The sequence below is a fragment of the Nycticebus coucang genome, chromosome 24 (genome assembly GCF_027406575.1).
Source record: "Nycticebus coucang isolate mNycCou1 chromosome 24, mNycCou1.pri, whole genome shotgun sequence".
NCBI classification, from domain to species: Eukaryota; Metazoa; Chordata; class Mammalia; order Primates; family Lorisidae; genus Nycticebus; species Nycticebus coucang.
The window spans coordinates 32,469,007-32,494,460 of NC_069803.1; the positions used below are offsets into that span (position 1 = coordinate 32,469,007).

The 25,454-nt window shown below is 55.1% G+C and overlaps 2 protein-coding genes, 1 long non-coding RNA gene and 1 pseudogene across 8 annotated transcripts in view; 2 read left to right on the forward strand and 2 right to left on the reverse strand.

Moving 5' to 3' along the window:
* The window catches only part of ABHD12 (abhydrolase domain containing 12, lysophospholipase), a 57,595-nt gene extending 42,172 nt beyond the window's left edge, over positions 1-15,423 (forward strand). Inside the window, exons 10-14 of one of the 5 annotated variants that reach the window (XM_053578220.1) lie at positions 709-791; positions 3,611-3,689; positions 4,506-4,633; positions 8,544-8,603; positions 12,466-12,480. In XM_053578220.1, the coding sequence (XP_053434195.1) occupies positions 709-791; positions 3,611-3,689; positions 4,506-4,633; positions 8,544-8,556 (303 nt within the window). In that variant the 3' untranslated portion in view covers positions 8,557-8,603; positions 12,466-12,480. Of the gene's footprint in view, positions 1-708; positions 792-3,610; positions 3,690-4,505; positions 4,634-6,470; positions 7,674-8,543; positions 10,014-12,465; positions 13,091-15,284 lie in introns of those variants that run through there. The other 4 variants (XM_053578215.1, XM_053578216.1, XM_053578219.1 and 1 more) reach the window with 4 other exon arrangements.
* The window catches only part of PYGB (glycogen phosphorylase B), a 36,631-nt gene continuing 20,651 nt past the window's right edge, over positions 9,475-25,454 (reverse strand). The window contains exons 6-21 of one of the 2 annotated variants that reach the window (XM_053578214.1): positions 25,265-25,376; positions 24,805-24,887; positions 23,688-23,831; positions 22,989-23,081; positions 22,374-22,520; positions 21,602-21,765; positions 20,652-20,766; positions 20,210-20,311; positions 19,451-19,598; positions 17,694-17,752; positions 17,207-17,348; positions 15,314-15,521; positions 13,103-13,237; positions 10,772-10,838; positions 10,057-10,181; positions 9,475-9,799 (exon numbers count right to left, since the gene is read on the reverse strand). In XM_053578214.1, the coding sequence (XP_053434189.1) occupies positions 9,475-9,799; positions 10,057-10,181; positions 10,772-10,838; positions 13,103-13,237; positions 15,314-15,521; positions 17,207-17,348; positions 17,694-17,752; positions 19,451-19,598; positions 20,210-20,311; positions 20,652-20,766; positions 21,602-21,765; positions 22,374-22,520; positions 22,989-23,081; positions 23,688-23,831; positions 24,805-24,887; positions 25,265-25,376 (2,169 nt within the window). Of the gene's footprint in view, positions 9,800-9,945; positions 10,182-10,771; positions 10,839-13,102; positions 13,238-15,313; positions 15,522-17,206; positions 17,349-17,693; positions 17,753-19,450; positions 19,599-20,209; positions 20,312-20,651; positions 20,767-21,601; positions 21,766-22,373; positions 22,521-22,988; positions 23,082-23,687; positions 23,832-24,804; positions 24,888-25,264; positions 25,377-25,454 lie in introns of those variants that run through there. The other variant, XM_053578213.1, reaches the window with a different exon arrangement.
* LOC128576600 (uncharacterized) lies at positions 12,102-12,159 on the reverse strand (annotated as a pseudogene).
* LOC128576241 (uncharacterized) lies at positions 21,590-23,836 on the forward strand. Its single transcript, XR_008377315.1, has 5 exons — positions 21,590-21,672; positions 21,852-22,082; positions 22,519-22,734; positions 22,818-22,895; positions 23,713-23,836. It is a non-coding gene; the product is annotated as an uncharacterized LOC128576241 (long non-coding RNA).

The following is a 25,454-nucleotide window of genomic DNA, read 5'->3' on the forward strand; positions in this document are numbered from 1 at the left end:
CATGGGTGCAGCCCAGACAGACACAGGGGTACTGTCCTGGCTGCCTTGGGAATGGAGCTGCTGGGTGGTGCCGCCCTCTGTGTGTGCGGGCAGTGCTTGGGAGCTGGACACTGTGGACTGGGAGTCTGGCCTCCCCCATGTGTCTCAGTTGGGCCCAGGTAAACCCTACTGAGCAGGAATTAAGCCTTGAACCTTCTTTCAAAGTCTGACGGTTACTTCCTTCTGCTTCACTTCCCCATTCCTGATTGTGGCCACATGACTGGTCACATGTTTTGAAGCCTGTGACAGTCTGTGGGTCCTGGCTTTATGCTGCTCTACTGCAGACCAGAAGAGCTCTTTATTCTTTTCTTTTTTGATATTGTTTTTCTCCAAAAACATGAAGGGAGCATCTGAGGACCCTCATTTGCTCTAGAGTGGTGGCCCTAGTGCCTGTGGGAAGTCTGTTTTTTTTAGCTGATTCTGGTCTCCGCTGAGAGGTGTGGGAGCTCTATTTGTGGGGCCTGATGGGTGAGTCTTCTGTCCCCAGTTCAGAACTAGACACAGTGGGAGTGGGAGGGGCTCTAAGCACAGTGCGGTTGACCCTTGGCTACATGTCACGCCTCCTCCCTTGGGTAGGCTCTGTAAGTTCCTGAACATAAACCATCTTTGGCCTTTGTGTCAACTTGAATATCTTAATGCTCCTTAAAATGGTTTCCATCTTGTCTGCAGATATATCGATATTTTCCTGGGTTTGACTGGTTCTTCCTCGATCCCATTACAAGCAGTGGAATTAAATTCGCAAATGATGAAAAGTGAGTACCATGGTAGAGTAATGGATTTTTCAATCTGGGAGAAAAAGATTGGGCCACCAGGCCAGGGTGGAGTTTGGAGTGCTTGGGGCTGTGCCCTGACAGGTCTCTAAAAGGGAAGGCCAGGCAGGGAACTGCCACGGAAGGAAATGAGGAATTTGAAGGGACTACAGAATTAAAGGGATATTAATGTAACTTATTTTCAGTCTGTCAAAACCAGAACTTGGGAACATATAAAGTGGTAATATTAGCTGTTATTTAAGTTTGCCTCAGTCATTTGGTTTATGTTTGGTTATATAAAGATATTACAAAGTTTATTATTAAAAATTCTATTAGCTGGGTGTGGTGGCTCACACCCGTATAATCCCAGCACTCTGGGAGGCCAAGGTGGTGGGGGATCACCTGAGCTCATGAGTTAGAGACCAGCCTGAGCTAAAGCGAGACCTCATCTCTAAAAAAAATAGCTGGGTGTTGTGGCGGGCACCTATAGTCCCAGCTACTTGGGAGGCTGAGACAAGAGGGTCACTTGAGCTCAAAAGTTTGAGGTTGCTGTGAGCTATGATACCATGGCACTCTGCTGGGGTGACAAAGTGAGACTCTGTTTCAAAAAATACTAATAATTCTATTAGGTAAACCAAAAGTTAAGTATTCTATTGAAGGACTCCTTTTAAACCACTTTCACGTTTTGTGATATTTTTATTTCATGGGCTTTAATATCTTCAAAAAGAAGAAAAGAGGCTGGGCATTGTGGCTCACGCCTATAATCCTAGCATTCTGGGAGGCTGAGGCAGGTGGATAGCTTGAGCTCACTGGTTCGAGACCAGCCTGAGCAAATACTGAGACCCTGTCTCTATTAAAAATAGAAAAACTGGGTGGTGCCTGTGGTTCAGTGGGTAAGGCGCCAGCCCCATATACCAAGGGTGGTGGGTTCAAACCCAGCCCTGACCAAACTGCAACAAAAAAATAGCCAGGCATTGTGGCAGGCACCTGTAGTCCCAGCTACTTGGGAGGCTGAGGCAAGAGAATCGCCTAAGCCCAAGGATTTGGAGGTTGCTGTGAGCTGTGACACTACTGCACTCTACTGAGAGTTAATAAGTGACACGCTGTCTCAAAAAAAAAAAAAAAAGAAAAAGAAAAACTGAGGCAGGAGAATTGCTTGAACCCAAGAATTGGAGGTCGCTGTGAGCTATGACGCTACGGCACTCTACCCAGGACGACAGCTTGAGTCTCTGTCTCAAAAAAAAAAAAAAAAAAAGAAGAAGAAAAGAAACCTTATCTAAATGCTGTTAATATTTAAAAATCTACATCTTTGGGGCGGCGCTTGTGGCTCAAAGGAGTAGGGCACCGACCCATATGCCAGAAGTGATGGGTTCAAACCCAGCCTCGTCCAAAAACTGCAAAAAATAAAAATCTACACCTTTGGGCAGCGCCTGTGGCTCAGAGGAGTAGGGCACTGGCCCCATATGCCAGAGGTGGCGGGTTCAAACCTGGTCCTGGCCAAAAACTGCAAACAAAACAAAAAACTACACCTTCAAAACAGTATGAAAAAATGGAGGATTTTTATCCCTTTAAGTATGTTTTGGTTCTAAAAATAGGACAAATTAAAATTAGAGCAAATATAAGTAGAAAACCCTGCTTGTTTGTAAATACTGTTTTGGTAAACTGGACCTTTTAATTTAAAAAAATTTTTTAATAGTTTGGGATTCATTTAGTGTATAAAGAATTAGGCTATGCTGATTGCATTTATTAGATAAATCCCTCTTATAATTGTGTCCTGCCCCCAGGAGGTACGCCGCACACCGTGACCCCCCATCTCCCTCACTGCTCCCCTTTCCCCACTTGCTCATTCCCCTACTCCCCCTTGCCTTAGATCATCTGCTGCCTTCATATTAAACTGGATTTCTTTTTCAAAACAAAAGTGAATACGGTGCCCCTGAAGCTGCCCTTGGCCTGACCCGCCAACCTGAGCCGGGTAGGGTGCTAGGGACCTGGGTGAGCCTCAGCCCTCCCATTACTAGAAGTTGGGGCCAGGCTCTGTAGGCAGGGAGGGCTTTTTGAGCTTTGGGCAGTGGTCTGTACCAAACCCTTGCTGCTTTCTCCAGAAGACTCAGGTTCAAAGGATTTAAACATCAGACACGCTCTTCCAAGAAGCATGAGTCTGTACTCTGTGCTACTAGCAGAGTCACGGGCTGTGCAAGGGTCGGGTGCCTGAGACGCCAGGAGCTCTCCAGCCTGGGCCCTGCTGCAGTGCCAGGAGTGTACAGCCCTGGCGGGGGGCCAGTGCCCACCTCACTGAGGGCCGACCAGGGGAGCCCCGGCCTCATCAGTCCTGGCAGCCCCCTGCATTAGTGTAGTGTGGCTTACTGGTGGGATTTAGACTGAAAATTTAATTCACTTGTAAGCATTCAGACAGGAAGTACCTTTAATGTCATTCACACCAGAGACTAAGGGTATTTTTTTAACCAAGAAATTCCTAGTAACATTCATTTCAATACTTTTTTTTGTTCACCTAAATTATTCAAAAAACTTTAAAAGAATATTATCTGTTGGCAAAAATAATCATTTTCGTATTTTCAGAAAATATGCATGGGCTAGATTTTGGTGATAGTCAGTGTCTAGGTCTGGCTGACACCAGTCACCTGCTAGAATAGATTTTGGTAGAAGCAAGTAAGAAATGAATGTCCAGTGCTCCTATGAGGAGCCTGCAAGGCTCAGGCTGCTGAGCACTAAGGGGAACCCCACCTCTGGACCCTGCTGTGATGTGGGCCAGGTGGACCCTGCCTTTCCCCCAGTAGACACTCATCTCGCCTCTCCTCCCACAGTGTGAAGCACATCTCCTGTCCCCTGCTCATCCTGCATGCCGAGGACGACCCAGTGGTGCCCTTCCAGCTCGGCAAAAAGGTGAGTGTGTGGGGTCCCGACCACTGATGTCATTCATGGATGGCTTCCAGGCTTTCATGTAGGGCTTCTTCTTAGGGTGAGGCTGCTTGGTGTTGGCAGAGGCCAGACCGACTTGGCACTCGGCTGGGAGGGCTCAGCAGTTATTACTGAGTGGAAAGAACTCCTTGATGAGGAGGGTCTCTCAATCCCATGCAGGGGTCCCAGTTGGCAGAACTGACACAGAAACTGGATGCTTTGGGGATAGGACTGCTGTCAGAAGCGTGTCATGTCACTGGGGTGTCAGCGTTGGCTTGTGCTGAATTTGCTTTGACTTTGCTGTCAGGAAGCACAGCTGGATTTGTGGCTGCGAGTGGGATCGGGGTAGAGTCCCATCTGGGGCTGTAGTGGTAAGGGCCGGGTGAGCCTCGTGGGCAGGCCCAACCCTGGGCCTGGAGCACATCTTCCTGACAGGCTCCATGCTGATCCCAGGGTTGTGGGGACTGACCTGTCCAACAAGGCCAGGCTCACACCACATCCCTTGCCTCAGAGAGGGCGGGGGACTGGATGGGACAGATCCAGAGCCAGCGTGTACAGTGGCCTTGGCCAGGAGCTTGGCCCTTGGCCCAGCTTCCCAAGACTGCACCATTGCTGCCATCTGCCCCTCACCACAGGCACTTGGCCTGGCCCCCACCCTGATGAAGGGTGGTCTGGGGATGTGAGGACAGAGCCCGGCTGCGTCAGCTGCATGGAGTGCATGGAGCCTGGGCTACTGTTTGGACTGGTCTCCCTCAGGGCTGGGCCGTCCCTGCGCTCTGACCCATCTCTTCCTCTCCCCAGCTCTATAACATCGCCGCACCATCTCGAAGTTTCCGAGACTTCAAAGTTCAATTTATCCCCTTCCACTCAGATCTTGGCTACAGGCACAAGTACATCTACAAGAGCCCTGAGCTTCCACGGATACTGAGGTAAGACAGTTACTTCCCACCCAGGATGTCATCTGGGTGGTGGGGCTCAGGCATAGGCCTGCAGCAGGTATGCCTCTGAGGCTGTGGGGGCTCAGTGAAGCTAAGGTACTCGGTGGTCAAGACCCTTCCATTTCCAGTGCAGAGGGGTTTAAGGGGCATTCTCCCTCCCTGCGGAACTGTCCCTGTCTGTGGAGCTCTCCCTAGTTGTACAGGCAAGGACACGCCCAGTGGGACATAACACAGGCCTGCACGTGTGCTATGTGGGTTCACAGGGGCTGCACGTACAGGAGTGCTTGCACAGACATCCCTGCCAGTGCTGGGTCAGGGTGCTGTACATGGAGGCCTTGGCCTTGGGCCAGCTCCTCCAAAGCCTGTTTGCCCACAGCCGCTTTCTGAAGGGAGGCCATGTTGCTGGCTGCCTTGCATGGCCCAGAATCTTGGGCAGGACCCATCTGGTCCTAGTATAGAGCCCAAGTACAAGGGTAAGGCCTTGGCTGCGGTAACAAAGGGCAGCCTTGGCTTCTATGCAAGTTGCTGCCACGCTTATTTTCCTCCTGACACAAGGCCTACCTACCACCATCTGCCTCCTTGCCTTGAGCCAGAGGCTGACACTCCCTGTGTGGGGACAGAGAGCCCAGGAGGGCTTTGACCTGAGCACTAGGTGCTGGGTCCTGTGTGTGGGCATGACAAGGAGGGCAAGGTGCCAGATTCTCTGCGGTCACTGAAGTCAGTGGCTTGACCCACTGCCAGGGTGGCGCATCCCATGTGTAACCACTTCAGCTGACGTTCAGCTGTGGTGCCATGGCAGGCAACATATTTAAAGGTCGTTATTTATTTTCAAAGGAAGTTCAGAGCTCAGTAAGGATATTCCTTTTTTTTTCTTCTATCAACATAATTTAAGTGCTTCCATGAGACAGCAAAGTTGAAAAGCACTGCTCTGCTTCAGACTCAATTTTCCAGTTGCCTTTGAAAGTTCCAGAGGGAGATCTGTGTTTATTTTAGAAACTTGCCATTCCTTTTGACAGGGAATGTGAGTTAAGAGGGAACAGTGAGGCTCAGCGTCCGTAGCTCAGTGGTTAGGGCGCTGACCACATGCACCGGGGCTGACGGGTTTGAACCCAGCCAGGGCCAGGGCCTGCTAAACAACGACAATGATAACAACAACAAAAAAATAGCTGGGTGTTGTGGCAGGCACCTGTAGTTCCAGCTACTTGGGAGGCTGAGGCAAGATAATCTTCCAGAGTCTGAGGTCGCTGTGAGCTGTGACACCACAGCACTCTACCCAGGGCAACGTAGTGAGACTCTGTCTTAAAAAAGAGTGGGGGGGGGACAGTAAATTGAGAAAATGGGGGGGTGCTTTGGGGTGTAGTTTTACCCATTTAAAAGGAATCTCTATTATAGAAAATTCAGAGCAGAGCAGAGCAGAGCTCTAGTTCAGAACTAGGGTAATAGCTTCTGGCTGGGTGCAGTAGCTCATGCCTATAATCATAGTACTCTGGGAGGCTGAGGATTGAGAATCGCTTGAGCTCAGGAGTTCAACGTTGCTATGAGCTATGATGACACCATGGCACTCTAGCCAGGAAGTAAGAATGAGACTCTGACTCAAAAAAAAAAAGAAAGAAAGAAAAAAGAAATAGTAGCCCCCAAACTTGCTTTTATTCCCTCATGCTGGGATTAAAGTCACCACGAATGCCATTTGTGATTTGCTTAACTGACGGCATTTTCACGTGTGGGAGTGAGGTCTTCACTGGGGTTCTTCACCACCTCTGAGGCTGTGGGGACTACAACAGATAGGATCTGAGCTTAAGTGACATGGCTCCTAATCGTCCCTGCCTAGGGAGTTCCTGGGGAAGTCAGAGCCCGAACACCAGCACTGAGCAGCCCCAGGAAGGAAGCATGAAAACCTCTGCCCTCCTCCCTTCTTCCTCTGGTCAGCACCCTGGAGCCCCAGGGTGCCAGCACCTGCGATGCTCAGGAGCCCAGCGCCCCCTGCAGAGGATTCAGATGCCAGCAGGGCAGCTGCAGTTGGCCCCAACAGACCTGCAGCCCCAGCGCCCTGACCCTCTCAGGAAAGCCTGGGTGGTGGCCACATGGCTCTCTCTCCCTCTTGCTGTCACCCATCCTGAGCTCTTGTTGGGGAGAGTCAGTGAGTGTAGCCAGCCAGTCACCTGGTTGATCCCACACCTCCTGAGCTGGACACAGTGATCCCGAACAGGGGCACTTGGGGCTTGGGACCACAGTGAGCTTTCTGCCACCACCTGCAGAGAACGAGGAGGGGCAGGTTCCTTCTGCTCCTCTGGGCACATACGGAATAGACTCTAGTGGGTGGACTATCCCCTCCTTCCCTGCACCCCTGCTTGCCTTCTGTGGCTGCCCCGCCTCCCCTGGCTAGCTAGCCTCGCATCTTGCCCACCTGTCTGCCTAACCTGGCCTTAGGCTGAGCATTTATTTAAGAATAAAATTGTGGTGGTGGTCTGTTTGTCTTTCTCTGCAAAGGTCAGTGATGCCTGGTGCCAGCCACTTGGGCACTCTGGGGATGAGGGCTGTCTTTCTGAATGGAATTTTCCAGTTCTGGCAACTCAGAAACCCACCAGGTGTAGGGAGGTCTTGTTCACCAGACTGCCTGTTCTCCAAGGTCTTACTAGGAGAGCAGTGTGGATGGCCAGGGGCCTGGAAAACAAATCCCTTCCCTACTTCTTCCAAGGTCAGTGTGTGCAGGACATCACCTTCCTCCCCCTGGCCAGTCTGCTCTGACTCCTTGCATCAGTTAGGGTGCCCCAGTTTCCTCTGCCCACCCGTCAACAGCTGTGCTGTGGGCAGTGGCCCCAAAGCCCTGTGAATACACCACCCATCCCTGGGCTCTGTCTCTCCCTGCATGCTGTCAGGCTCCCCTCCTCCTCTTTCATGGAACCATGTGCTGTACCACAGGCCTCTCTGGCAGACAATGTGCCCCAGTGCAGGGTGGTGTGGCTCTGTCCTGCTTTGTCCCAGACCGCAGTTCCTGACACCTGAATAGATGACTTACTCCACCTGCGCTGCCTGTCATCTTTTCCCTTATTTGTCTATGTAAGCTACCTCAGTCCTTTGTTGGAGGATGAGGCAGAATATAATGAAAATTTAAGACTTAGTAACAGAAGTGTGTGGAGCTGCAACTGCTCTGCCACCATCAGTCCAGAGTGACAGCCAATGGCCATAAGGTGGCTGCTTCGCTTATGACTTTGGCTTGAGCAACTAAATTTTAACTGTGGGTTTCTTAGACCCTTCACTGGGTTGCATGATCAGTTTGCAAAAGGCCAGAGTGGGTTATGTGTGCTCTGAAGTAAGAATGTGTGTCTTATGTCCTGGGAGCCCTAGGGCAGGGCCCACAGACCTGGGGAAGCATGGTCCCCAGGGTCCCCTGGCAGTGGTCCCACCAAGGGGCCTCGTGGGGTGGGGATGTGCAAACGTGGCTCAGCCTTGAGGTGCCAGCCCCTGCATAGCCTGCAGGGTACTGAGCCCCACATCCCATGGTTCTCAGGTTGCTTCAGTCACACTGAGCCCTGAACTCATTATTCAGCTCGTTTTTTTTTTTTGTTTGTTTGTTTTTCACTCCACTTGCAGCTATACAATTTAGGTGGAATATTTTGGTCACCAGGGCTAGAAGTGGGTGGTGGTAGCAGAGGTGCAAAAAGAGACCAATAAAATTCACACCAGAGATGTGAACTCTCTCCCCTTACCCTCAGTGACAGGGCCACATGGGCTTTCATGGTTTTTTTGCAGTTGGCTGTTCAGGCACAGACGGCTAGAAGTCCCACACAAGTAGGGCTCAGAACTTTGTCCTCAAATCCAGAACACAGGGCCCTCGTTTTAGTTCAGACCCCAACCCTGTGTGGGCCCTGGGCCTAAGGCCTCTGTCCCCTGCTTCCCACAGGGGCTGGCAGTGAGCACGGTGTGCGGGACTGAACGTGACCCCAGACCGCTGACTCCAGGCGTAAAAGTTTAATTAGCTTCTCACATGAGGAAGTAACAGCAAGTGCAGCGGTGCTGGGCACCCACAGCTGGCAGGGAGGGGCTGCACCCGGGGTGGTAGGGTACGCGGGGCACCCAGGGCATGACCGTAACCCCTAGACACACACCCCCTCTAAAGAAGACCCTGGGGCACAGCCTCCCTATCCCCACCAGAACTGCAGGCCTGTTAATGAAGAGTCTCCCCCCATCCCCAGCCTAGGCCCAACACACAAGGTGGCGGAAACCTCTGGAAGGGTGGTTCTGCCTGGTTTCCCTGACAACCCACAGTGAGGGCAGTAGCCTGCTCCCTGGCCTCTGGGTGCTGGCAGGTGTATCTTGGAGTGCTCCCCATTGGGAAAGGCAGGGGTGAAAAGGGCTTGCTCCCCCTACACACCTGCAGTCGATGCCAAGCAGAGACTGGCTCCTCTGGGCCCAGCTAGCCCCTTTTCCACACCAAGCTACTGCACGGGAGGCAAGTGCAGGAGAATGGAGCACTGGTGTGCACAATCAGACCTACACTGAGCGGGTCCAGGGAGGGCCTGAGGCTGCAACAGGGCAGCCTGGCAGCTGACCTGGCTAACCAGGCAGAATCGTCTAGACACATAACTACAAGTTCAGTTTTTAGTTACTAAACCCAAGATAAAGCTTCAGCTGGTTTCACTTCCAGGTAAAGTTATTCTTTTGAATAAGCCAAAGCAAGCCAACCAGCATGGGCCAACTGCACCTGCCCTCACCATGACCTCTGACAGCCCGTCGCAGGCACCCCACAAGGCCCGCACCCAAGTCCCCAGGTCTGAAGGAACTACATGGTCCCTGGGACAGCTACAAAGGCCAGGCCTGCCTGGGTCCTTGACCTACACACCAGGTGCAGAACCCCGGACAGGATGGGCAGCTGTGGGGAAGACACCTGAAGGCTCCAACCGCACCCAGCATAGCCCGAGGCATAGCACAGAGCTGGGCAAGGGGTGGGGCCACAGTTGGGCTTGGCCCTGTCGTGTGGCTGGCAGCACAGGTGCTGCGGAAAGCTCATCCCTTGGCTTCACCATGACCACCAACCCAGACCCCAGAATCCAGAGGCTGAAAACTAAAGACAAGCTCACAGCAAGATGTGTGCAAGGTTTTGTGGGAGCCAAGTGGGTGGCTGTTCCTCCCACCCACCCTGTGTGGGGCAGGTGGGCAGAAGCTGCAGGGGCCCCACTGTGGCCATCCAGGTTGCCAACTCTGCTCTCCTCTTGTAGGAAGTGGGGACACTCACTCTTAACACTGTCCTTCACTCCCCTCACCCACAGCCCCTCCTAGAAACACACCACTGAGAAAAGCAGGAGCCACCAGCTGCTGCTGAAGTGCTTGAACCCAGCGTGAAAGGCAGAGTCAGCAAGAAGGCAGAGCCCTGGGCCCTGCGGGGGGCCTAGTCTCGGGGAAGGTTGGGGGGTGGGATCTGCAGGTCAGCAGGCTCTACCCCCCAGATGCCCCGCGCATACTCGCTGATGGTCCGGTCACTGGAGAACTTGCCCGAGCAGGCGATGTTCCTGATGACCTTCTTGGTCCACTCCTTGGGGTTCTGCATAGAAGGAGATACCAACTCATCTCAGGGCTCTCACATACTGAGCTCCAGAGAACTCAGCGCTGCTCCCAGGTGAACTGAGCCCAGGAAAGCCACTAGTAACTAGAGTTAAGGGGAAAGGACCCTAAGAGAAAGCCCCAGCTCTTGCAAAGCTCCATGTTTTGATAGGGAATGGCTCACAAAATGACCACAAAAATACAACCAGGAAGTATCTGCCCCAGGCAGACGCGCTGCCCATGGAAAATGGCCAAGCACTCATTTCAGGCAGAGCTTGCCGGTCACAGCTTCCCCCAGAGCCTCACAGCCGCCCCTGCTGCAGCCAGCAGCAGGCCACAGCCCTCAGCCCAGCCCAGGCTGAGGAGGAAAGGTCCCTCCCAGAGCCTGCCAGGCACTTAGTGTCCAGGCCTCGGGCTCCTGCTCCTGGCCAGGAGATGCTGAGAGGGTGTGATGGAGACAGCCTTCCACAGTGTAGACAGGGCCAGCTGAAGACAGATCAGAGAACAAACCTCTCTGGCCTCAGCCAAGCACCTGCTTAAACAGTCTGGAAAGTGAACAACACAGAGACCTGTGGGCTGCTCCAGCCTTACCCGGTACAGCTGCTCCACCTGGGCCTGGCACTGCATGTAGGCTTCGTAATCCGCAAACACTTTGAACCTGAAACAGGAGAAGGAGGCTGAGCAGGGGTGGGCAGCAAGGATCCCGCTGGGAGCAGACTGCCCACACCACCCTGAGGGCACAGAGCCCACAGTGGGAGGTCAGGAGCTGCACATTCTGGCTCCAAGGCAGGACAAGGTGAAAGGATGCCCCTCAGCTCACTGGAGCTGGGCCATGCCAGGCTGGCTGGCTTACAGGGTTTCTCTGAGAGCAACACTTATGGCCTGGGATCTTATTTTAGAAAAAATACTTATTCCATGCAAATGCTGGCGTGGATGTGGAGAGAAGGGAACACTTTGGCACTACTGGTGGGACTGCAAACTAATACAACCTTTTTGGAAGGAAGTATGGAGAATCCTCAAAGAACTCAAATTAGACCTCCCATTTGATCATGCAATCCCATAACTGGGCATCTACTCAGAAGAGAAAAAATCATTTTATCATAAGGACATTTGCACTAGAATGTTTATCACAGCTCAATTTACAGTCGTCAAAATGTGGAAACAGTGTCTAAATGCCCACCAATCCAGGAACGGATTAACAAGCTGTGGTATATGTACACCATGGAATACTCTTAAGCCATTAAAAAAGATGGAGACTTAACATCTTTTGTATTAACCTGGATGGAGTTGAAACACATTCTGCTTAGTAACCACATCACAAGAATGGAGAAGCAAGAATCCAATGTACTCAATTCTAATATGAAGCCAATAGATGATCTAACATACACCCACATAAGAGAAAAACTCAAACCAATTCAAGGTGGAGGACAGGGTGAGGAGGAAGCAGGGAGGGGGATGGGTGTGCTCCCACTTAACGGGCACAATGTTAAGGTGTCCGGCACACCTCTTGGGGGCAGGTCACAATTACAAGAGGGACTTTACCTAACAAATGCAAACACTGTAACCTAATTCTTTGTACCCTCGATTAACCTGAAACTAAAAAAAAAAAAAATTATTGCAACATGGCTCCGTACCCATACTCAGTGGTTAGGGCATCAGCCACATACACGGGGGCTGGTGGGTTCGAACCCGGCCGGGCCAGCTAAACAACAATGACAACTATAACAACAAAAAAATAGCCAGTGTTGTGGCAAGCGACTGTAGTCCCAGCTACTTGGGAGGCTGAGGCAAGAGAATTGCTTAAGCCCAAGAGTTTGAGGTTGCTGTGAGCTGTGATGCCACAGCACTCTATGGAGGGTGACGTAGAAATTAGACTTTGTCTCAAAATAACAACAAAAAACTTACTGCAACATTTTTAAAATCTCAGTCTTAAAATTATTTCTGCAAAGATATCCTTGGCTGAGTAAAAGGCAAAAACTGGTCCGTGCCCAGTGCTGCTTTAAAGAAATGGGCATTTACAGGGTGTCTGCCGTGCACACGCCCTGAGGTATAGAGCACCGGCTGACCTCACTTCCGGGTGAAGGCTCTAGGTGAGCAGTGTCTCTGTCCTTGGCCAGCTCTCAAGTCCAGCTAGAGCTGCTGAAATATGGAACAGTTTGCAGTTCCCCATGTTCTGAACCACAGTGCAGGACTCACAAAGACATAAGCACACTAGTACTTATCAGTGAGCTGGAGCGCACATCCTAAAGCCACAGCTTCCAACACAAAGGTCCTTCCCTCATCAGGGTCCAGGTTCTAGCCCAGATCCAAGCACATGATCGTGACCTGACCTGATAAAGCCCATGGGTGACAAAGTCATCAAAGAGCAACAGACAAAACCAACCTGAGCAACTGGGAGTGGGGGTGTTAGCTCAGGTAAGGAGCGGCCGCGAGCAGGCACATGCTGCCCACCCATCAGCCAGGCCTCTGCACAGACGGTAATCATGTCATCTGTGCTGTGATGCAACACTGGCCCACTATAATTTCACAGTCACAAGTTAAATCTATTTTAACTACTGGGTGTCACCATGCTCTGACACCTGCCCGGGCCCCACAGCCCTTTCCAGTTCCCAGAGGTTTCTAGGCTATCGCCCCAAGCTCCCTCCACTGGCTTCCTCAGGATGCAGCTGCCCTCTTGGCCTCCAGCCAGCCTAGGACACCTCTACTCAGGAGGCTGGCCCCACTGCCATGGCCTCTAAGGTATCACCAGAGACCAAGCAAACCCTAACTCTGGTTCAGCTGAGACCTGTGGCTGGTGTTCGAGGCCACAGCGGAGGAGCGTGGAAAGCACAAGGTTCACACTCCCAACAACCCACAAGGAGGACCCAACTGTCCACCCCAGGTGCTGAGGGGAAGGCTGAGAAGAGGGAGGGAGGGTCCCACCTGTCGTGGTACATTAGCATGTTGACAACATCCTTGAAGCAGTCTGGCTCCCTGGGTGAGAAGAAGCCGCTGCTAATCTGGTCCACGGCCTGCTTCAGCTCAGGCAGGCGGTCGTAGAACTCCCTGGCATTATACCTGTGGGGAGGCAGGCGCAGGATCAGCTGCTGGCGCCCCTAGGATGGCAGCACTGGGGGCAAGCAGCAGCCTCACGAGGGTCAGGCTTAGCCCCTGCCAGAGAACAGCCCCAAGACTTGAGCCCTGGGAGGTCCAGGGCGGCAGGGGCTGACCAGGGATGGCTACATGTCCTGGGGCCAGCTGGCTCAGACACCTGTGAGTCAATACCACCTGCTTCTTTAACTATTAGAGAAATATGACTAGTGGACATACAAGGACATCTCACAGTGCATCCCTACTGTAGAAGGCTGCTCAAGAAGCTGCCTCCCCACAAGAGGCTGAGGCCGTGAGGGTGTGGCTGGAGAAGAGCACTCAGGGCTGCAGCCTCCAGGGTGGAAGGGAAAGAAGGCAGGGCCTGGGGAGGAAGGGGGGCGGGACAGGGCCCTGGGGAAGAAGCGGGGAAAGGACCGAGTCCTGGGGAGGAAGGACAGGGCCCTGGGGAGGAAGGACAGAGTCCTGGGGAGGAAGGACAGGGCCCTGGGGAGGAAGGACAGAGTCCTGGGGAGGAAGGACAGGGCCCTGGGGAGGAAGGACAGAGTCCTGGGGAGGAAGGACAGGGCCCTGGGGAGGAAGGACAGGGCCCTGGGGAGGAAGGACAGGGCCCTGGGGAGGAAGGACAGAGTCCTGGGGAGGAAGGACAGGGCCCTGGGGAGGAAGGACAGGGCCCTGGGGAGGAAGGGGGGAAAGGACAGAGTCCTGGGGAGGAAGGGGGGAAAGGACAGGGCCCTGGGGAGGAAGGGGGGAAAGGACAGGGCCCTGGGGAGGAAGGGGGGAAAGGACAGGGCCCTGGGGAGGAAGGGAGGCAGGGCAGGGCCCTGGCCCAGGGCTGGCAGCGAGAGGGCACAAGGCGGCGCAGGACTGCAGAGCCCATAGCTCAGTGGGTAAGGGCACCGGCCACATATACCAAGGCTGGCAGGTTCAAACCCAGCCTGAGCCACTAAAACAACGACAACTGCAACAACAAAAAAACAGCCGGGCATTGTGGCGGGTGCCTGTAGTCCCAGCTTCTTCGGAGGCTGAGGCAAGAAAATCACTTGAGCCCAAGAGTTTGACAGGTTGCTGTGAGCTATGACATCAAAGCACTCTACCCAGGGCAACATAGTAATAAGACTCCGTCTCAAAAAGAAAAAGAAGGTGCACAAGGGCGCTGGTGTTGACAACAGCTTGGACTTTTGGTGGCATTTGAGGTTTCCTCGAATGAGCCTAGGCCTTTCCAACTCCCTGAACACTTTGAGGCAGTCAGACATCTTGGCATCAGGCCAGCGAGGGCCTCTTGGGAACATCAAGGTCATGAAACGTAAGGCAAGATGAAGCCACCACAGTACTGATGAGGCTGGTGAGGCCTGAAGAGCACACATGAGGCACCCTGGGGGGACCCAGAGACAGGAAGGATCCGAGCATACGGGGCTGGGTGAGCATGCCCACTGCTGGCTGCCTGGGTGGGACCCAGGGGCAGGAAGGGCCCAAGCAGACCAGGGGCTGGGTGAGCATGCCGGCTGCCAGCCGCCTGGTTCTGTCAGGCACATTCTGAGTAACACGACACCACAGAAAACCAGGGAGAAGGGCAGGTGGCAGCTGTTGCTACTGTCTCTACAACTTCTCTGCAAAACTGAAATTACTCCAAAATAGTTATTACTTTACCCATAACTGCTAAAAATTAGGCCAAGTAACCTAGACTGTGGGCAAGCCCCAAATCTTGACATTAGCTGAGCGTGCCTGGTAAAGAAGCTGCCTGCCCTGCCTCAGCCCCAAGTCTGTGAAGCTATGTCCCCCCCACCCCCACACAGTGTTATCACTCACGGAGGAGACCCCTCCCCTGTAGTCACCCATGAAGACAAGGGCCTTGCTATGGGGACTTGGCTATGGAGCCGTGCACAGGACTGTGCTCCACTGCATATTCACACGGCCCCTGGGTAAGCACAGACCCTGGCACACAGTAGCCCAGGCCCGAAAGCCTGATCCTCCCTTCTGCCCCAAGGCCAGCACTGTTCACACCCCCACGCTGCAGGTGCCCTGGCAGCCCAGAGGAAGCCGCACCCTTTCCGGTCCAGCGCCTCGACATCCTCTACTCGTAGCCCAAAGATGAAGAGGTTCTCGGCCCCGGCCTCCTCAGCCATCTCCACATTGGCCCCGTCCATGGTGCCAATGGTAAGGGCTCCGTTGAGCATGAACTTCATGTTGCCAGTGCCTGAAGCCTCCGTGCCTGCGGTGGAGATCTGCTGTGACAGGTCAGCGGCTGGGATCACTGTGGGGCACAGATGGGGTGTGTCAGCTTGGGCTCCCCCTCACACCAGGGCTACAGTGACAGTGCATGATGCCACATCCCCTCCTCCCATAGCAGGGACCCCCATCCTGAGCCCACAGGTAGGATGAGCCGGCCCCCGGCCACTCCAAGGCCAGCGGATGGGGAGACCAGGCAGCTAACTAGATCCCACCATGGCGCGCTGCGCCCTGCCTCTGCAGGCTCTCTCCTTCACCCAAGCAGCCTGAGGCAGCAGTCTAAGGTGGGGGCTCTCGAGGGGAAGCCCCCAGGTGGCAAAGGACCTTTGTTTGAAAGCTTTCCGGGACCAGGCCAAGCCAATTCCCTCATCCCCACTAAAGACATCCCACTCAATCAGCCCACAAGGCTCCTTGGATCATTCCAGGAGAAATCTGAACTTTCACAGGACCAGGGGACTGGACAGGCTGAGGGCAGTTTCCTTCTGTTACTCTCACAGCAGGTGTACAGTGGGGACAAGTGGCCAGACAGATGTGGCAGCCCATGCCTTCCCTGTGACACAGCAGGTAGGAGGCAGTGCTACCCCTCAGGACCAGCCATGCTGTGACCTGGGCACACTGTGCTGGACACCTGCTACCCAGGCCTTTAGTGACACTGCCGCCCCACGCTGCCCCAACAGCCAGCAAGTGCCAGTGCCAGCCCTTCGTGGGCTGGCAGGGAGGCTGGGCCTCTGGAGACCAAGGTCATGCCCAGGTGCTGGGAAAGACCCAAGGTCCTGCCCTGGCAGCCCAGCTCAGCCCAGACCAGCATAGAACTGGATGCTCTGAGGCCAGCCACATGGATGAGCAGGAGTCAGCTGGTCCCCAAATGAAGGTGAGGAGCAGCAGAGACAGCAAGATGCTTCCGTCAGGAGCTCGGGGAAGGGGTTGCCACAGCACCCCGCGTCCTGGCAATGCTGAGCTGTGCCTGTCCCTGGAATCCTCAAGAGCACCAGTGCTGCCCACATAGGCAACACCGGACACAGGCAGCAGTCAGGACACAGGGACAGTGGTCAGAGAGAATGAGCCTGCAAACTCACTGTGACGGAGCCTGGGGAGCAACAGGCCCCTGGTACTCAGTGGCAGGAAGGGACCCCAGAACCCCAGGCTGATTTCCCTACATCAGGCTGGGCAAATCACTTCCCTGCTGAGAGGCCCGTGCAGGTCAGAATGGTGCCCAGACAGAGGTGGCAGGATGTCCCCAGGACCAGCCCAGACTAAACTTGTGGCACCAGGCCCAGAGCCACCCTTGAGAGCACAGAAGAGGCGGGCACCAGCCACATGGGAGCCAAGCGGTGGGCCTGGGGGGCAGACAGTGGTGCTGGGAAGAGGGGTAAAGGCAGCAGAGCCCACATCACTGCTGGTCAGGTGCACGTACTGCCCACCAAAGGTGCAGGGGACACGAGGGCAGGGCGGACAGTCGAGGATGCACAGGCCTCAGAGGAATTCTGCCTGGGGCAAGCAGAGATGCTGCCCGGGCAGGTTGCTGCTGCCACAATGCACAGGGAAGCTCCCCGGGGCATGGCACTGCCAGGCTGGGGCCCATGCTGGCAAGGACTGAGTCTCAGGCAGGGCTGAGCTGACTCAAGCAAGGAAGACCTGAGCCAGCTCTGCTCCATCTGACTCCCAGGCAGGAACAGGTTCCCTGCCCAGTACAGGCTCTTCCAGGGCTACCTTTCTCGGCCAAGGACACTCGGTAGTTCTCCAGAAAGATCACTTTGAGCCTGTCGCCCACAACTGGATCGTGATTGATGACATCACCGATGGACGTGACCAACTTGATTATCATCTTGGCCATGTGGTAGCCGGGAGCCGCCTGGGAGCAAAGGGTTGAGGGTTTAGGGCATGAAAATACTTTGCTCAGGGGGCCTCCTGTCCCACAGGGGACTGGCCCCCCATGTGCTAGGCAGGCAGGTTACCACCCATGTCCCTCCTTGGCCTCCGACAATGAAGGATCCCTCAGCTGCAGAAGCCCACCAGTATAGCCAGCTGACCATGGCACTCTTGAGTGCAGACTGGCACCAGGCTGCCTCTGGCATCCAGCCTGCCGGGCAGTGGGTCCTGAGTGGCAATCTAATGGCCCCACGGGATGTAAGCAGGCTGTCTGCTAACAGTCCTCAGGCCAACACCCCCAAAATGAGCAAAGATGATGTCACCTCACCTTGCCTCCAATCATAACAGTCCTGGGCACAAAGGCTTTGGCCGGGTCTTTCTTTATCCCTGCAGGACAGACAGAAGAGACTCAAGTGACACAAGAGGAGCCAGGCACAGCCCTGCCCTGAATGCCTTAGGGACCCAGGGATGTGGGAGACCAGTCCGTGCTGGCCAGGCAGATCCCAGCAACATAGGTGGCATGTGGCCCCCATGCCCACCTGGAGCCTGCTGCTTGGAGGGGGATGAGGCCTCCGAGGGCTGCATTTACAGCTACTGAGGAAGGCCCACCAGACCCTGACAACAAGCCGCAAGCCACCTGGGCCAGAGGAGAGGCCAAGCCTGTGCTTCCAGAAAGGCCGGGCCCAGCAGCTACTCCAGGTATGTCACCAGTACTCAAGGCCCCTATGTGTAAACAGCACTCTTGTGTTGGTAAACCATGTTTAAAACACACTGCTTTGGTGACCCAGAAAGAATGTGAGAGGTTGAGGTTACTGTGGACTATGCTGCCATGCCACTCTACCCAGGGTAACAGAATGAAACTCTGTCTCAAACAAAACAAAAAACAACCCAAGAAAAATATCCTAGAAGTAACACAATCCACTGACATATTTAAAGTATCAGGGGAAAAAGTATCTCATTAACAGCCAACATTTACATAAAGCAATGAGATGACACTTTTGTTTTTTGGTTTTGTTTGTTTGTTTAAAGACAGAGTCTCACTTTGTCACCCTTGGTACAGTGCTGTGGCATCACAGCTCACAGCAACCTCTGGCTCTTGAGCTTAGGCGATTCTCTTGCCTCAGCCTCCCAAGTAGCTGGGACAACAGGTGCGCACCACAACACCCGGCTATTTTTTTGTTGCAGTTTGGCCGGGACTGGATTTGAACCCGCCAACCTCGGTATATGGGGCTGGTGCCCTACTCAGGCGCCGCCCGACACTTTTTTTTTTTTTTTAAAAGAGACAGGCTCTCACTCTGCCACCCAGACCAGAGTACAACAGCGTGATCACAATTCACTGCAACCTCAAGACCTCAGCTCAAACGATCCTCCTGCTTCAGCTGAGTAGCTGGGGCTATAGATGTGCACCACACTGTTTAAGATATTATTATTTTTTGTAGAGACAGGCTCTCACTATGTTGCCCAGGCTAGTTTTGAATCTCAGGGCTAAACTGATTCAACCACACCCAGACAGTGTGGTGCAGGGAGCCAGAAGGTACTCAAGGAGGAAAGGGACACCCAGGTTGGCATCTGCAGCCAAAGTGCCTGTGGTGATAGAAGGCTACAGCCTTGTGAGCAAGCAAGAACTCGGGGACTAGAGAAGGACCTGGCCGGCCGGGTAGTGAGTGCATAACATGCTCCCTGCAGACTGAGACAGAGGTGAAGGCAGGACAGGAGATGGGCCACAGTGCCACTGTCATGAGCTCTGACCGTGAGGGACAAAGCTCTCATGTGTGCACATGCAGACACAGGGCAAGGGGAAGGCAAGGTGGGAAGGAACACAGCCTGCTGGCTGCTACTCGTGAACAGCTGGAAGCCGCAGTGCAGTGCTCAGAGAAGATGACAGGCAGACGCAGAGCACACACGAGCACGTAGGTGACACTGCGACTGAGCCACACACATGCAGAGCTCACAGCCCCTGCTGGAGAGGAGGGTGGGGCCTGGGGACCAGCAGCGGGGAGGCTACTCACGGTTGTGCAGGGTGACCACGTGCAGGGAAGGCACTCACGGTTGTGCAGGGTGACCACGTGCAGGGGAGGCACTCACGGTTGTACAGGGTGACCACGTGCAAGCAGTTGAGCAGCTGCCGCTTGTACTCGTGGATCCTCTTCACGTGCACATCGAACATGGATGAGGGATTGATCTTGACCTTGTACTCTTTCTCCAGGAAGGCCGAGAACTTAAGCTTGTTCTCCTGGGAGAGGGAAAGATTAGCCCCATGAGCGCCCAGGTGACCAGGGATGCTTGGCTGTCCGCTAGGCCCAGACACCTCTGCCAGGTCAGGGACACCACTGGGAGGGGGCAGTGGGGCAAGGTCCAGAGCCGGGATGGACCCACAGCAGGAATGGTGGGAAGAAGTGAAGACCCAGCCCCAACAGCACCTGGAGCGAAGTGGAAGAGTAAGCCAGGAGCGAGGCCTGGGAGGGAGCAGGGCACGTGGGGAGCAGGGCATGCAGGCCAGTTTCAGAGACCACAGTGAAGAACTACTCTGGGCCTTGGAGAGGACACTGCCACCAGCCAGCAGAGGACGGTCTTGGCACCCTGCTTGTGCCATGGCCCACATTTCCCACAATGTTCAGAAGGCTCCAACAACCCAGCTAGGTCGGGCCACTGGCTTGGGCAGCCACGCATAGCTCTCCAGAGACAGACAGCATTACATGGCTTCTTGAGGCTTCCCTACGGAACAGCTGACAGAGCAATGGGTCAAGGCAGGGTCAGAGCTGGCCTGGTGTCTGCACTCGCCCCCTCACCAGCCACGTAAGTGCAAAGCTGGGCAGGGCTCAGGCTCAGTCATCCTGGGCCTACCTGCTTGACCTTGGCGATGTCCCTGATGAAGGCCTCGTCGCTGACCAATGGCAGTAGCTTCTTCAGTTGACCAAGGTCAGTCAGGAACTCCTCCCCTATTTTCTGGAGAGAAGGGACACAGGGTCCTGTGCACTACAGGTCTCAGGCTCCTGAAGCCAGGCCCTCAGACCAGCACCCCGCTCTTGTGTAGCCTCTGATCTGGCCTGGGAACCACATGCCCCGCGTGCACCCCAGGCCTGCCCTGCTCCTTGTCCAGTCACAGCTGAGAACAATCCTCTGCCAGGGTGTCGCCATCTCGCCAACTCAACGTCCACTCACGCAGACACCTCCCAGGTCCCCAGAGCTCCTTTGGACACCCTCCGTCTGCATGGCCACCATGTGTGCAGGGCAGTTCAACCTCTAGCTGCGGTGGCTCTTGGCCGGGGCTCTGCCCAACACTCACCTCCACGATGACATCAGCCAGCCCGGGGTTGCACAGCAGCAGCCACCGGCGGGGAGTGACGCCATTTGTCTTATTTTGGAACTTCTCTGGCTCCAGCTCATAAAAATCCTTGAAACTACAAATACAGAAAGGGAACCGTCACAAATGCTATGACTTAAATCAGGTGAGCAAAAGGACTAAAGGCCCTTTGAAGGAAGTCCCCTGGGGCTCTGGAGCTCAGGGGCTGCCTCGTTTCCTAAAGACAACAGGGTAGTTAGTTCCATGGCATGGTGGGAGCGTGCAAGGCCACACTCCTTAGGCCCGTGGTCTGGAGCCAGTTGTCACCTCACGGGCATCAGGACAGGCCATCTCCAGTGGCCTGTGAAGAAACAGGCATCCAGGTCAGGAAGGAGGAAACTGTACCGGCTTTAAGGCCCAAGAAACTGGGGTGTGCTCCCTCATCTGTTAATTGAGGTAACGTGCAGCTCGGAAGCTGCTCGAGGGTTAATATATGGAGCCCTTAGCCAGTGCCAAAGCTCTGCCCTCCACAGGACCCCTGCCCTGTGTGCTGCCCACTCCAAGTAATAACAGGTGCTTGAAAGGTTAAATAAAAAAAAAAAAAAGTAATTCCTAGATCATACCCCACCTAAGTGGGGAACGGCAAGGAGGCCTGAGCAGAGGACCCGTCCTCTACCCAGCTGAGAGACCAGACTGCTAGTCCCACACGGCCCCACATGCTCGGCCAGCCCTGGTTGGGCCCTGAGAAGGTGGGTAGCTTGCGGAGCAGCAGGTGACAAGGAGTCAAAGCTGCCTGCTGCATGGCCCTCGTCTGCAGGTTGGTGACACACAAGGTGCTACCTGGCAGGGTTCAACAGCTGCTCCACAGAGGCACAGCGCGAGTGACGCGCCTCAGACGTGGGGTGCGGCTGCCTGGCATCTGGCAGCACGAGCCCTGGCCCGGGGACACTCACACAGACTGCTTCACGATCTCCGAGTGGATCCGTGCCACCCCATTGACCGCGTGGGAGCCGATCACGCACAGGTGGGCCATGTTGATGCGTTTGCAGTCCCCTTCCTCAATCACAGACATGCGGCGCAGGCGGTCCACGTCCCCGGGAAACAGGGCTGCCACGTGCTGCCATGAAGACACAATGGGTGGAAGGCAGGGCCATGGGGCCAGCTGACGGCCGCCACTCTCTGTGGGTGCTCTGCTGCTTCTAGGAAGTCAGGGGCTGCTACCCCGGCCCTGCACGGCCCTCGGAACACCTTGCAGAGGAGCCCATCTCCACCTGCCCCAGCCCACAGACCACAAGGCTGCTGTGTCTGAGCAGGATGGGACCTCAAAGGTGGAAGATACACCATTTGATTTGCACGGAGAAAGCTGGACAGCTGCCGGTTAATCTGGGGGCATCAACCACATTATCACCGGGGGACAGTCACTTTCACCAAAAGGTTAGAAAGGCAGCTATAAGCACACGTGAGTTCCAGGCTCCCTTATTCCTTGTCATGGTTCTCTGAGAAAGGCACCTGAATTGCCCCATGCTGTGAGGATGCCCCTGGGACAGACACACCTAAAGCTGCTCTGGGGTGGGGATGTACACGCAGGGTCAGGTGTGGGGACCAGCCGACTGCTCTCCAGGGAATAGCCCTGGGCATCCTCTACTGGACAGGAGCTCCTCCATGGGAGGAGGGCCGAGCCTCCTCTCCTGGGCGGGGAGGGCCTGGGGCCGCCATGGCACTCACATCCAGGTGCCGCTGGTTGATGGCATAGATGATCTCCAGGTGTCGTGGCAGCAGCTTCTCGAACATGGACACGGGCCAGCGCTCCAGGGCCTCGGGCAGCACCGTGTGATTGGTGTACGCGCAGGTCTTCCTTGTGATTTCCCAGGCCTAGACCACCAGAACGTTCCAGCATGTTTAGGAGCAAGCAGCTCTCTGGCCAGGTGCCGAGGCCGGATGAACATCGAGGACCATAGGCAGGTGCCATTCCTCCAGGGAGGGCTGCTGTCCCCTCTGCTCCCCAGGCTGAGCCATGAGAACATGTTCATAACCATGGAAACTACCTACTTAACACTTCTGTGATGTTTTGGGGCCAAACTTCAAGGTGAGAAAACATACATGAGAAGCCCTAGCAAGTGTCCTTTCCTTGTCCTGACACTCTGTCCCCACTGCTTTCCTGTCCCACAGAATGTCCACCTCCAGGGCCCACACCTCTCCCAGGGGGACATACTCCCAAGGCCCAGGGAGAGGTTCCCAGCCTCCTGGGTGAGCCTCCCAGCCTCCTGGGTGAGCTACACAAACCATGCCCTGTGTAGCCCCAGGCTACAGAGAGCAGGGTCCTCCCTCATGAGCACGCACCTTGTCCCAGTCCACTTTTTCCACGTCCACCAGGATGCGCATGAGCTCAGGGATGGAGAGGGCAGGGTGCGTGTCATTCAGCTGGATGGCCACCTGCAGTGCACACAGGGACTAGAATCAGCTGTGCCATCCCAGCTGTGAAGCCCCAGCTGCCCAACCCTGAGGGGCCTGAAGAACCCAGAGAGGACCTGAGAAGGGAGTTAAGAGGACACAGCCAGCCCTATGCCCTGCAGCCAGGTGTGCCCTGTATCAGGCGTGCCCTGTGTGCCCTACAGCCAGGTGTGCCCTATATCAGGCATACCCTGCAGCCAGGTGTGCCCTATATCAGGCGTGCCCTACAGCCAGGTGTGCCCTGCAGCCAGGTGTGCCCTGTATCAGGTGTGCCCTACAGCCAGGCATGCGCAGTAACCAGGCATGGGAGGACCTGCATGACCCATGGCCCTGCCGCGGGGTGCTGGGCTCTCCCATCCAGGTTGTGAAGCACACCTGACTTTATCAGGGGAGCCATCACCATACCTCTTACTGTCCTGACTCTAAACAACCTGGTGACACTTGTCCCAATGGAGGGACCCAAGTGGGGTCCCAGCCCAGAATGAGGAGACTCCCAAGATGGGAGGACATCCTGCTTTGCTTCTGCCCCTCTTGGGACATAAGGAAGAGACCTCAGAGGCCTGAGCTCACCCCTCAACCACCACGCACCTTATCGGGGAATGTGTCAAAACAGGTCCTCACAGGATCTCGGCAGCCAAACTTGGAGGACTTGAAGCGGCGGATGATGTCCTGGAGGGTGGCGGCCACCACAAAGTACTCCTGCTTCAGCCGTAGCTCCTTCCCCTCGAAGAACTGTGGACACAGTGGAGTGGGCTGGAGGGCATAGGTTGGGGGTTCCTGCACAGCCCACTGCCTGCCCTGGGGCCATTCTTTTCCTGCCAGGGGCCCAGAGTGTCCGCTTGGCTGATATATAGTGACCCAGCCCCACCCCACCCGTCTGTGCAGTCCAGGAAGTCAGAGAGGGGCACACGGCCCATGGGACAAACCCAAAGTCTAGCCCATCCACAGGGGAGGCCAAGTGTGGGAGGAGCCAGGGTTAGAGCTGTGGGGAAACCACAGTCTGCCAAGTGAAGGCCTGGTGGGATGAGGTACCCAGGGCCCTGGCTCTGCCTCCAGTCTCCAGGGAGGATCTTCCAGCATCCCAGAGCCTCCCAGTGCCCTGGCCTTTGCTACCGTGTGCAGGCAGCACATGGGCAAGAGACAAAGTTAACTAAGAAATGCAATGCACGCCATGACAGGCAGATCCCAAGGACTCAGGTCTGACAATAGAACAGCCACCAGGCCCCACTCCAAATGCCAACAGGGAGCAGGGCTGTACCCACATCACGCATATGACAGGTGTGGAGACCTTTCAAAAGCCTCCAGGTATCAATGCTATCAATGCTGCCATCCCCACTGGACACACAGGCCATTTAATTCTTGGGGACATGACATCACCATCTGAGCACACATGGGCTGGACCAGAGGGCTGGCAGGCTCTGGCCTGGCCCAAAGCAGAGGCCATGTGTACACCACAAGGGAAGCAGAGAAGCTCCCAGAGACCTTCCTTCTGTGAGACAGAAGGCCAGAGAGCACCGTATGCCAGCCTACAGCAGGAGGCCTCAGGGCAGCCACTACATGTCCCATCCACACACCTCACAAGGCAGCAGCAGGCTGCACAGCCCCCTGCACTCACAGACACCCCCTGGGCTCACCAAGATGCCCCTGCACTCACAGACAGCACCCCCAGCAGGCCCAGCTGACAGGTGACCGGTCAGCTACTCACATTGTCGTTGGGGTACAGCACTCTGGAGATGTTCTCTGCCAAGTTCCGGTCCAGGACCGCCTCAATGTAGTCTCCCACGTTGACTAGGAGAGACAGGGCAGAGTCAGTACACGTGTGCCCTGCTGGGGACTCCGGTGGCCTCGTCAGGGTGACTGTCACAGTTGCTCAGTGGTTTACTTGCAAAGGCCACAGAAAACTATCCTTAAGCACAGGGTGCCCGCCCTTAAGAGGGACATGTGGCTCCTTCCTCACATCCCCGTGTGCTCACACTTCAGCCCCCCTGGCTTCTTCTTGAGACGCGTGGTCAGCCCAAGCCGCCCTGGGCCCTTCCTGACAAGCCCCGCTGACTGTCCACCAAAGGCACAGCACCCCAGAATGGGCAGTGGGTGGCAGGGAGGGTGTGAAGGATATGGGGACTGTGGGCACCCCGGGTGGGACACTGGGAACATGCGGAACGTACAGTCCTGCAGCTTGAAGTCATTGGGCGCCTTGGCGGACCACAGCCTCATGGTGTTGACAGTGTTGTTCTTGTAGCCAGGCACTGGGGTGTCATAGGGCATGGCAAGCACCACCTGGCCACACGGACAAACTCTCAGGACCAGGTGGGGGCCGCCTCTCCTAGCCCAGACCCTGCTCACCTTGAGGCTCTT